This window comes from Lissotriton helveticus, chromosome 4_1 (genome assembly GCF_964261635.1).
Source record: "Lissotriton helveticus chromosome 4_1, aLisHel1.1, whole genome shotgun sequence".
Lineage (NCBI taxonomy): Eukaryota > Metazoa > Chordata > Amphibia > Caudata > Salamandridae > Lissotriton > Lissotriton helveticus.
Window position 1 is genome coordinate 58,737,834 of NC_136063.1, and position 13,167 is coordinate 58,751,000.

At 45.2% G+C, this 13,167-nt stretch overlaps 1 protein-coding gene across 1 annotated transcript in view; it reads right to left on the minus strand.

Annotated features, from left to right (window-relative positions):
* Window positions 1-4,513: 4,513 nt before the first annotated feature.
* Window positions 4,514-13,167, minus strand: part of LOC144827857 (uromodulin-like) — a 254,678-nt gene continuing 246,024 nt past the window's right edge. The window contains exon 7 of the mRNA XM_078686022.1: window positions 4,514-4,591. Within this exon, the coding sequence (XP_078542148.1) occupies window positions 4,514-4,591 (78 nt within the window). The remainder of the gene's footprint in view (window positions 4,592-13,167) is intronic.

A 13,167-nucleotide genomic window follows, 5' to 3' on the forward strand; every position in this document is an offset into this window, starting at 1 on the left:
GTAGCCAATCAGCTACCACCTCCCTCTAGAACCTTCCTGTCAGGAGCCTCAGTCTCTCAGATTTTCTACCGCACGTTGTGCTAGGGAGTCTCCACCTGAGTTCTCCTCAGGTTTTACTAGTTTTATCTCTTTTCCTCACAGAATTTGGATATTTCTTTCAAAAACCAACTATAGCTGACCAGCAGAAGAAGGGTCTCTTCATGGTATGCTCTTCTTGTGGTAAGAAGAGGCTCCACGTCGATGACAAGCATGAAACCTGTCTGTACTGTCTTTATCCTGACCATTCTCCCAAACAGTGTAGAATTTGTAGAGCCTTTTCTACAAAAACACTGAAAGACAGAGAAGGTCGACTGCTGCTCTGGTTGAACAGGCTTCAATCCAGAGACACCTTGGAGTCTTCAGAGGACGGTGAGATGGCTTCAGTTTCCTCTAAAATATCCTTGAAGAGGCCAAGGGTTACTTCCCCTAGCCCTACAGACGTTCCTCCTAAAAAGACTACGAAAAAGTCTTTAGAGGAAACATCTACAACGTCTGACAAAGGAGGTTCCTGCCTTCAGGAAGCCTGCGCAGTCGTCGTTGACCGGCCCATCGACGCTACCACCAGCGCTGAAGAAAACCGTCTCTACTGTCTATGTCTCCACATCGACGACGACGGTATCGACGACGATGGCGTCGTCAGCATTTTCATCGACGACGACGACTAGGCCGGTGTCATCGATTGTCCTAATTAAGAAGCCCTCGACGTTGATCAAAATCCCACCGTCGACGTCGACGACATCAACGTCGACGACGAAACCAAAACCGTTGACACCTGCACCGTCGACGAAGACGCCATCGTCGACCTCTGCGCCGTCGACGAAGACATCGACGACGGTAAAAACATCTCCGGCGACGAAGACACCGTCGACGAGTGCACCATCGACGACGAAGACGCCGTCGACGAGCGTGCCATCGATGACCATGGCGACGAAGACACCGTCGACGAGCGCACCATCGACGAGCACACCGTCGACGAGAGTACCGTCGACGAGAGAAGCGCCGACGAAGATACTGTAGACGAAATCACCATTGCCAATCGACGCCCAGTCGACGACGACACAGTCGACACCGTCGACGACGCCACCACAAACGCTCTGGAAACAATCCGGCTTGATTTCCACACAGCCGTTGACGCTTGTATCAGCAAAAAGGAGTAAAATACCCATTACACCGGATTTAACCTCTCCAAGCAGGGTGCACAAATCACCACCAGCTTGTTTGCTACAGGGTGAGGACTCTGACGATGATCAATACGATCAGGCCACCAGTCCATCAGATCTCATAGTCAAGTGCCAAAGCACTGATGAAGAAGGCAACGACGTGGATACACAGGTCAAGAAAACCTCCAGATCAATTCCCATCATTGATCACATTTGGGAACAAGGAAAACAGCTCATGCAGACACCGGCCTCGGTCTCCGCTGTGGTTCCAAGGCTATACAAAAAGTATAAGGCACCTTCGACAGCTCCAGCGTGCCTTACTGGACATCCTAAGCCGGATTCCGTGGTTACCCAAGCAGCCCAAAAGAACTCTAGGAATCCATCATCCCCTTTGTCAGCTCCACCGGACAAGGAGGGAAGGAAATTAGACGGAATTGGGAAACGATTCTCTACTACATCGGCCATGACCGTTAAGATAGCTAATGCCATCGCGCTGCTAGGCTGTTACAACAGACAACTGTGGGAGGATATTGCACCATACCTCACAGAACTGCCTGATGATCTCAAGGAGGAAGTCCAATCACTCCTTAAAGAAGGCCAAACATCAGCATCAGAGCTCATTGACTGTGCTGTAGACGTGGCAATGACCGGCTTCAGACAGCTGGCGGGAGCCGCGGTCTTGAGAAGACGAGGCTGGCTGAAAGCCACATCCTTCTGTCAAGAAGTCCAAACAAAGGTCCTCGATATGCCATATGACGCCCAACACCTCTTTGGCGAGAAGATCGACGAGGCCTTACAAACCATCAAGAAGGACACAGATACGGCACGAGCACTGGGCACATTACAATTTAAAAGCCAGTCCTTTCGAGGGAGCAGGGGCAGAGGTCAGCCCTCTTACAGAGGATCGTACCAAACCAAAACATCTTACTCTTATAACCAAGGCCAATCGCAGTACCAACAGCGACAACAGCCACAGGGCCGCCAGACCTCGTACGGAAGGTCTAACTTTAGGGGAAAATCTCAGAGAAAGGCCACTGGCGGACGCCAATGACCGTTTCCTCCAGCCAGTCCCTCTACCATCTCGTTCTTTCAAACTTGGAGGAAAACTAACACACTTCCTCCACAATTGGAGATCAATACCTACAGATCGGTGGGTACTCCAATTGATCCAATTTGGACACTCACTGGAATTCAACTCAATTCCCCCAACAACTCCTCCTCGCCAACTACAACACAGGCATGTACGATTACTCCTTCAAGAGGTATCTTCCATGTTGAAGAAAGGGGCAATAGAATGAATTCCTTCAGCTCAAAAAGGGAAGGGATTCTATTCCCGTTTCTTTCTCATACGGAAGAAGGCGAAGAAATGGAGGCCCATTCTAGACCTAAGGGCACTCAATACATTCTTGAAGAGTCAATCGTTCCGCATGGTGACTATCCAAGAGACCTTGGGGTCGCTGGAAGAGGGAGACTTCTTGACGTCTTTAGACCTGCAAGATGCATATTACCACATCCCTATCCACAAACGCCACAGGAAATTCCTCAGATTCGCAGTCGCAGGTCAGCACTACCAATTCTGCGTCCTCCCATTTGGCCTCAAATCGGCACCCCGAATTTTCACTAAGTGCCTCTCCCCTGTGGAAGCTTTCCTACGTCAACATGGACACCAGGTCTTCCCTTACCTGGACGACTGCCTGGTGAAAGCACCATCTTTGGCAGACGTAGCCGAGTCCTCCAACATCTGTCTCAATCTTTTCCAGCACCTGGGTTTGACACTCAATTACCAAAAATCTGCCTTGCAACCTTCCCGAGTTATCACCTTTCTCGGGGCAACCTTGAATACGAAATGCTCAAAAGCATTCCCATCACAAGAAAGGACACACAAACTTATCTCGCTGGCTACCGCAGTGACCTCAAAGGCATCCCTACGGGTCCACACTTTCAAGTCCCTCCTAGGGATGATGTCCTCGTGTATCCTGCTTGTCCCACACTGCCAGCTCAAAATGCGCCCTCTGCAGGAGGCATTGGCCAGACAGTGGACCCAAAGCACGGGCTCTTTCGACGATTACATGGTCATCACTCAGCAGATCAAGAAAGCCTTGCTATGGTGGATGTCGCCCAGGAACCTCTCGCAAGGTCTACCATTCCTGCTGCCTGCAACTCCGCACGTCATAACTACAGATGCCTCCCTCGAGGGATGGGGAGCGGTCCTTCAGGAATTGCAGATCAGCGGCAAGTGGACGGACCAGGAACGACAGCTCCACATCAACCTCCTCGAACTAAGAGCAGTCTTTCTATCCCTACAAGCCTTCCTCCCGTGCATCAGGAACTCCACAGTGCTTGTCAGAACAGACAACACCACAACAATAATTCTCACAAATTGGGACGATATAGGGTACAAACAGATGGTGCTCAAGAGGGTCAATTACTGAACCTATACGGTTATCAAGGATTGCACTCTACCAGTAATAGGGTATCCTCCTACACCTATGCTGACCAAAATTTATAATGAAGACGGAACACTGCAGCCTAATTCTGATTGCACCGTTCTGGCCGAGACATCACTGGTTCACGGACATCCATCGCCTTTCAGTCCAACCTCCAATCCGTCTAAGCCAACATCCGTCTCTTCTCACGATGTCCAAAGGCCAAGTACTTCATCCGAGCCTGAACTCACTCAAATTATCGGCATGGCTCCTGAGTACAGAGAGTTCTACCAACTAGACATTACGCAGGAGTGCAAGGATGTCCTCGCAAAAGCAAGAGCTGATAGCACAAATAAGACCTATTCCTTAAAATGGAAACGCTTTTGCATCTGGTGTAGGGACAAAGATCTCCATCTATTTCAAGTTACCCCAGAGCAGTTGCTTCCATACCTCTTACAACTGGCACAATCGGGTCTTGCGCATGCTTCTATCAGAGTGCACTTGGCAGCAATCTCCCGGTTTACCAGAACTTCAAAAGGACCCTCTCTCTGGTCCCACAGGTTAATAAGACAATTCCTTAAAGTGCTCTACAGATCCTTTCCTCGTCCAAGGAAAGTTCCACCATCATGGCATCTCAACGTGGTGATCAATCAGCTGATGAAGCACCCCTTTGAGCCCATCCATAGGGCTGATATCAAATACATCTCCTGGAAAACAGCCCTCCTACTTGCTCTGACATCAGCCAGGAGGGTCAGCGAACTACAGGCTCTTTCCATACAAAATCCTTTCATGCAATTCAAGGAAAATAGAGTGATTTTAAGAACTAATCCTCGATGTATTCCTAAGGTCCCGTCGGACTTCCACCTTAATGAACCTCTGGTCCTCCGTTCATTTTTCCCAAATCCCAGCACTGCAGTGGAAAAATCCCTGCACTCTCTGGATCTGAAGCAGTGTCTCAAGTTTTACCTAGACAAAACAAAGAACTTCAGAAAAACTAATCAGCTTTTCATCGCCTTCAGCAGACCTAGAAATGGCATGACACTTTCCTAATAAAGTATCTCACGATGGATATCTTCGGCAATTGCCTTTTGCCACGACAAGGCCGGACGGCCATTACATTACAAGGTTAGAGCTCACTCTACAAGAGCTGTGTCCACACCAGCGGCGCTATTCGCTGGAGTGCCGATACTGGACATTTGCAGGGCGGCGACATGGAAATCGCCGCATACCTTCACCAGGCATTACTGCCTGGATACGGAACTGATGCAGGATGCAGCTGTGGGCCAGGCTGTGCTTCGCCACCTATTCCAGTGAGGTGAGCCTTCCTCCTTCCCACCATAGTTCACTGGTATGCACATTTATTTACTTACTTCTTGTTACTTCTTGATGGTTCTTAGTCGCATGATATGTATTATCTCAGACTGCTTATGATGTTCCATCAGAAATGTGCATAATGTATTGCTTGCCACTATGATTCAGGCATGTGAATCTATGAAAGACACCCATAATACTGGACAAGAAATGCGTTACTTACCTGTAACAGCAGTTATCCAGTATTGGTGTCTTTCATAGATTCACATGCAACCCTCCCGCCTCCCCTGGAAGGTCTCACCTCTCTCTCTCTAACATGTATTACGCCTACCTAGCTTAGTGCTTACGAAAATCTGAGAGACTGAGGCTCCTGACAGGAAGGGTCTAGAGGGAGGTGGTAGCTGATTGGCTACCTTCTGGAATTTGGTCCTTTTTACAAAAGGACATAGATAGGGTACTAAGGCAAGGCCCTTAGGCCTACTTTCTCTATGTATGTCTATAGGACATTACTTTTCTATGTACTGGGGACTCCCGTCTCGACGACGGGGAATGATTCAGGCATGTGAATCTATGAAAGACACCAATACTGGATAACTGCTTTTACAGGTAAGTAACGCATTTCTTACTTCTCCTATCCCAGGATCGACACATCATATAGTTCTCCCCAATCATCTGATAATGAACCAAGGACAAATTGCACACCCGGATCCAAGGCACCTCCACTTTAAGGCATGGCTCCTGAGTTCCATGAGTTTCGACATTTGAACATGACAAGGGAGTGTAGAAAAAACCTAGCCATGGTCCGGCTGACAGTGCAAACACAACACACTGTCTCAAGAGGAATATGTTTTGTCTCTGCTGCCAACAAGCTGTTCTACCATATTTTTTACATTTGGCACAGGCAGTTTTAGCGCATAATTCCAGAAACGTTCATTGGGCAGCTATTTCCCATTTTAGCAGATGTCTTTCTTCTCCACCATTATGGTTTTCTAGAATAATCAAAGAGTTCCTTAAAGGACTGTTCTGTACTTTTCCTTCAGTAATGCCTCCACCTACTTTGTGGCAGTTGAACACTGTTCTCTAACAGTTAATGAAATATCCCTTTGAACCAATACACAAAGCGGACATCAAAGTCCTGTCATGGAACCTGGCTCTGATCCTCGCTTTAACTTCAGCTGGAAGAGTCACCAAGATTCAGGCTTTCGTTATACAGTTACCGTTTGTGCAGTTCTGGACTGATGGATTTCTTCTCCGCACAAATACAAAATATATACCCAAAGTCTCTTATGACTTTCATCTTAATGAACCTGTAGTACTTAAAACTTTCTTCCCAAATCCTGCGACAACAGCAAAAAAAGGTTTTTCACTCACTGAATGTCAGGCGATGAATAAAATGTTTCTATCTACAAAAAATGCAAGCTGTTCGCAAGACTTCTCAACTTTTTGTAACTTACAGCACTCCAAGAAAATATTTCCCACTCTCCAAGCAGAGTATTTCTAAATGTATTTCAAATGCCATATAATTTGCTATCAGAAGGCAGGCATTTCATTGTCTTCACAAGTCCAAGCTCATTCCACAAGATCTATACCTTCTTCTACAGGTATATTTGGGGGAGTGTTGCTTCTTGAAATTTGCCTTGCAGCAACGCGGAAGAACAGACACAAATTTACTCATATTTACTCAACATTCCTGCTTGGATTCAATAGTTCTCAAGGATATGGCAGAAGGCCAAGCAGTGCTCCTTCATCTTTTCAAATAGGATGAACCATGCCTGTCTACCCTCCTTCCATTATTTCTGTATGCACATTTCCATAATTATCAATGGTTTACTATTTTAATGCACAGATGGATATATTCCCTATGTATCATTAATGTTCTTATGATTAATATTGTTTTTTAATTTAAGATTGCTGGATGTTATGATTCATTTATATCTTTATCCGTGCATGAGTGCATTGATTCTTTTGGGAAGTCTATGCTAATGTATATGTACTTCTGCTTGGTATCCTGATTTGAGCACGTGAATCTGTCAAAGTTCCAATACTGGAGTAAGAAATGAGTTACTTACCTGTAACTGTAGATCTTCACTATTGGAAGCTTTGTTAGATTCACATATGACTGCACCTCCGCCCCTGGTTAAGCTCACCTTTCCTATCTCAGTGTATTTATATTAGCACTAATGCTCAAAAGTCTGAGGTACTGGGCTTCTCACAGGAGTGTTGTAGAGGTTGACTAATGCTGATTGGTTGAGACATAACTTTGGTCTCTTTTTTAATAATGACTGTGATAGATTTCTAAACTAAGAGGTATAGGACTTTGCTAGTCTATACCCATTATGGTACTACTATGTTAAAGGTATCTGGGACTCCCATCATCACGACGGGGAAGGATTCAGCCAAGTGAGAGCCTCCTACTACAGCAAACTGACGGCTAAAACACCTCTGTACCCGAGCCACTCAGCCCAGGTTCAAAGAAACCAACAATGTCCCTGTGCTCCAGAGACCTGCAAGGGCCGCCCCATTGGGTTCTGCTGGACTTGTCTCCAAGTTCCCACTTGCAGCCTTTCTTTTGCAGGTACCTTTGCCATTCACTCTACATTATAGTGCTCAAGGCTACCAACACAACCAGACCTCTGCTCCCAGACTCACTAGGGTGGTTAAACGTGAACTGCTGATGGTTTCTTGAACCTTGGTTCCTAAGCACCTTAAGTCCCTAAAGGTATCCCTCAAAACCTATCATAAGTGTATCTATGCAGTGAATGTTTCTCCCATAACATAACATTACAGTGTTTGAGGCTCATACCTCAGAACCATCTCCAAAAGTACTTACCTGATATTGATGATCTTGGTGTCTACATTTATATACAAATCTGTGTCATTTTTCTAAATTGGTCTCTAATTTTCTTCTTGAGTATGTTTCTCATTTTTTGACTCTGTACAACAAATGCTTCACTCTACCCTCTGATAAGCCTGAGCTGCTCGACCACACTTCAAAAAGTAGAGCACTTGGGGTAATTACCTTAAGTCCTGTAAACCAATAAGGGTGTTTTGGACTTTTTCCATGGTATGTCCTTACATTCGCATTACCAAATAAAAAAATGGCTTCCTTTACCCACTGTGTCTCAAAGTGCTGTGCAAGGGATCCTACATGTTCAAGGAGGCATCCCCTGCCTGTCTAGGTTCAGAAGCTCTGTCAAAACTTGAGTCAGAGCTCCAGCTGGCTAAAGGGTGTAAGCATCCAGACCTGAGCTCCATTCTTTAGCCCACCATGTCCCAAAAGCCCCAGGATAAGATCTTGCAAGTCCGTTAAGACTGGGCCCTGGTCAGAGCTCCTCCTGGCCCACTGGCTATGGGTTCCTTATCCCGGCCTTCTGTGTCACTTAGTGCCCAAACAGGATCAAGTTGCCCAGGCAAAGCTTCCCTTCTTGGCTCGGAGAAAAATCTATGTCCAAGCCTTGATTCAGAGCTCTGTGAGATACCTATGCCTAAGACCAAGACTGGGCACAGTGCACCCAGCGCAAGGAGTCCCTGGCACCCAATGGCAAGTGGAAACTGATCCTTAAGATATGGTGCGACCAGATGACCCTCCTCCAAGCTGTGTAATCTGAGGACTCCCAGCTTGGCTGGCTGGTCGCACTTGCCATAGGAATGAATAGGTGCCCAAATGGCCAACCTGTCTTGAAAGTCCAGATGTGTGCTAATCTGACTCTGAGCCCAGCCAGAGTTCGAGGAGGTTGGTTTTGAATGTTGCTATCTTGTTACTCGGGATACAAGGATTATAAGTTAGGCAGGTAACTTTTCTCAGGATTTTCGTACTAGGCCTGGGCGGTAAATTCCGTTCAGTTTGCGGAATTTGGGTCATTTTGCGTTCCTTGGAGAATACGAAATTGCCCAAAATTGAGCGTTCCGTGACTTCGCAAAATGTTTTGCTTGCTCGCGTTCTCAAATGCGTGTTCAGGAGATATTTTTCCCCGAGCACGCAAACAGCGATTGCGAACAGTAAAAAAGCATTGCGAACAAGCAATTCTGCATGTTCGCGGAATTTCTACGTGTTCGCTGAGATTTTTTACCATTTTGCAGAGATATGCGTAATGCAAATTCCGCCACCCCTAATTAGTACGGACAATGTTACCTTGTCATCCATTTGTTTGCCCTACTTTCCACAAGGGCCCTGAACAGCCTGCCCTAGTACCTTCGGGCCCAGGTCTGCTGCTGCTTTCTAGCCCTATCCAATGGGCCTTTCCTCAGAGCCTGCTTTAATTGAGAACAGGGAGGAATGTGAAGCTGACATCCACGTAGAGGACGGACTGGTCACAGTTGGTTTAGCAGCACTGTACTCTGTTCGAAATGAGCACTCTTGGTCGATTTATGGATTGACTGCTTGCCCAGCCTTGGCTGTTGTTTCAAGCAAAGAGCTTCCACTTTGCCAGGGCTGTCAGACACAAGAGTCTGCCTTTTGTGGAACCCACCCAGAAGCGCGATTCTTGAAGCCTTGAAGCTTGGACCCCTCTCCCTATGATCTGGCCTGAGTGGTTGGGGTTGGGTGGCACTAATCCAGGATGCCACCTGGCAGTCCAGAGCCCGTGCTCCTGCCTGTTACCCATCTCCATTCAGCACATTTCTACAGCAGTTCAGAACAACAGTTCCATGGAGTGTCCAGGCCGCCTGGACCAGCACCTCAGTGTCTTGCTCAGGGTGAGACTCGGCCTGCGTCTTCTTTCTATTGTAAAAGAGCAGGCTGGTCCCACCAGTGCCCTTGTCTCCCCAATCATGCAGGTAAGCAAAGACTCTCACAGCAGACTCCAGAAGGGTATGCCAATTGTTATGGGATAGTCATGTGGCTCCCCATCCTATCCAGCAGGTGCCTCTACCTGTTTCTTCCTGCCAGTAGCATACCACATAATTAAATAATACATTGTATTTCAATTGAGCATGCAGAGGAAGGCTGGGTGCCTATCTTGATAAGCAGGTATTACTACAGTGGTGGGTCAATAATTGTAGCGCAATGGTATTCTAGGATTGACTCCTTATATAGCTGACACTGATTACTCAAAACAATACCCCACAGCAGTGCAAGTGAGACAACATGTAAAACATACCTCAAATCCTAATCAAAGCTGTTTCAGGAGTTAAGGGCCCGTACTTGCAGATCCGGATGAACACTAAAAGGGAATAAGAAAGGCAGAGAGTATTTTAGTTTTTTTTCACATACAGAGCCTCCATCACATCTGGAATTCTCATTCATCCAGAACACCAAACATCCCACTCAGCCCAGGCACCCCTGCTAACTACCAACAGATCACATTATGCACTTCCATCACACCACACACCTCCCACATCGTGACTCAGCAAACCCCTAACATCTGCCATTCCTTTCAACACCAACCTTAACATCTGGAACACAAACTAGTCCAATGCTCCTACTGTGCCCAGCAAGAAAAGTACCGCTGGAACCCTTGTATCCAACAGGCTCTCACACTCAGCACCTACTCACAACCAAGCCCTCTTCACAGAGGGCATAAGATGGTATTCAGACACTGCTTCTCACTCAAAAGCTGCTTACGCGTCAGACAGACATCCAACACCTTCTCAAGCCACTCCATACTTTCTATCTGGCAAATTGTCACCTTACAAAATGTCACAATCGCTCATATCCACTACTTGCAAGATCATATAACTGACATCGCCTTATCTCCATGCTGCCTAATACACATAGTTATCTTTGTTATTTTAATCTCAGTCTGCACAGATCACATGGTTATTTACATTACCTAAACATCAGGCTTCATAGTCTACAAGATCATTCACATTGCCATAACCCCATTCTGTACAGTATATGATTACCTATATTAGCAACAAACCAGCCTGCATAGTATACATGGTTACTTACATTACCTTAACCACAGGCTGCCTAATACTTAAAGTTACCTATATTACTTAACCTTGGTATACCTGGCACACAATGTTACCTCTGTTACTTAACCCTGGTATACCCAGGACACATGGTTACATAGGTTGTATTCACCCCTGCCTGTACAGTACACGATTACCTAAATTACTATAAGACCTGTTTGCACACTATACATAGTTACCCATGTTAGCTTCACTCAATATGCACATTAGACATGGTTATTTACATTACCTTGACCACAGGCTGCCTAATACACAAGGATAGAAAATGCTAGCGTAATTCCAGTTCAGGCAAGGTCAAGACCTACCTATGGAAACCATTGGACAAGTAATTTATGACTCCAAAGCCAGCAACCAACATTCCTCATGAAATGATTGCAATGGAGCAGAAGCGATGCATATAGTATTTGTGCTGATTTTATCCTGGAATACCGTATATGCAGTCATGCTTGTTGAAATGCCAATGCATAAAAATAAATGGGGGATACATCCTAACTTCTACTGCACTACTAGAATTTGGTGGGCTAAGCATCCCTGTGAGAAGTTAGCCTGGCATATGATGTCCACTATTCTAGTGGGCACCTTGCACCAGTCTAAACGACCCTTATTGATGGTGGTTGTAAAGTCAACCTTATAGACAAGCTATCCTAGTGAATCAGAATCAAAATACTTTATTCGGTTAAAAAAGACAGAAATAACCATAAAAGTAGCATAAAGAAAATACAGTTTACACGGGAGTCATGTGTTCGTAGTTTAAAATACATCTGTACAATAGGGAGATTAATTCATTATGATTGATTTACGACATTTAAAAATAGATTTAAAAAATTCACCCATTTTCTGGCACTCTAAAAACGCTATATTTAAGTCTTTGAGAATCGGGATGATAATTTTCCGAAAGAAAGTATAAAATTTACAAAAGAATAAGATATGGATATCAGACTGTGGGGAGACATCATCACATGGGCAAGAGGGTAGTTCTTTCAACCAACAATTCATCACAGGAAAAGACACGACTCTGAAAACAATGTTGAGTCTAAACCGGGTTAGAAGGAAACGTTCATGATTGGACATGTGTAAGGATAAGTATGGCTGTAATTTGTCTCCACATAAAATATCCTGGTGAGCAGAGACAGTCTTTTTCCTTGCCTCCACTAAAAGTCTTTTGTCCCTAAGATGGGCAATACACAAATTTTTCAAGTCTCTTCTCGATATGTATGCCATGGTTGGTGGGTCCTCAAAGTATTGAACACAGTTTATCTCATTGAGGAAATTCTTGACATAACATATCCATTTGGAATCATTGATATTTTCTAATACTAGAACGTCCTTTAAAATAGCCCGATTAACCAAACATTCATCATTTGTCCACACCCTATGCCAAAGAAGAATTGGCTGAATCTTAATCGTGTCAGTAACATAGATTACTCCCAATTCAACATGACATATCATAGTTGCAGTACTTTCGGGTACAGACAGGATGTGGCGTAAAAATTTATTTTCCATGATTTGAATTGTGCTAATGTTTGAGTAACCCCACAGCCCTGATCCATAAGTGGCTACTGCTAAGCAGGACGCCCTATAAATAGTTAAAATCTCTTTTATGGGTTTTTTCCCTAGTTTTCTCATAAAACATTTTAAGGCCATAATAGTTTTGGAAAACAGCAACGATCTAGCCTGAATTGCACTAGTCCACGAGCCACTTTCGTGAAACAGAATTCCCAGATAGGGAAAAGTGGAGGTCTTTTCCAGGGGATTTGAATTTATAAAAATAGGTTTCAAACGCTTGTTTGATCTTGGCCCACAATACATGGACAATGTTTTTGAACAGTTGATCTTTAAGTCTAAACCAAGCATGAAACTGTTAAAAGAAGTAACCAAGGTTTGTAACGCCATTGGGGTTCGTGCCATCAAAACGGCATCGTCCGCGTACATCAAGGCAGGGACAGGCCTTCCACCCACCATAGGCATGTCCCTACCCTCCTGCACGAGTCGTTTCTCCAAACCATTTATGTATAACAAAAATAAGAATGGAGCTAAAACACACCCTTGGCGTACACCCCGACCAATCCCAAATTGTCTAGTGCATTCACCATCTTTCCCAAAACGGACACTTGCATTGGCCCCGGAATATAGATCTCGCAAGAAGCAAATAATGGCATTGTCTACCCCCAGCTCAATCATAATTGACCACAGTTTATTGTGTGAAACACAGTCAAAGGCTGACGATAAGTCAACAAAGGTGAGGTATATACGTTGTTTTTTAACCCTTACATACTTCTGCTGCAGGATGAGCAAATTCAATCCTTGCTCTATAGTCC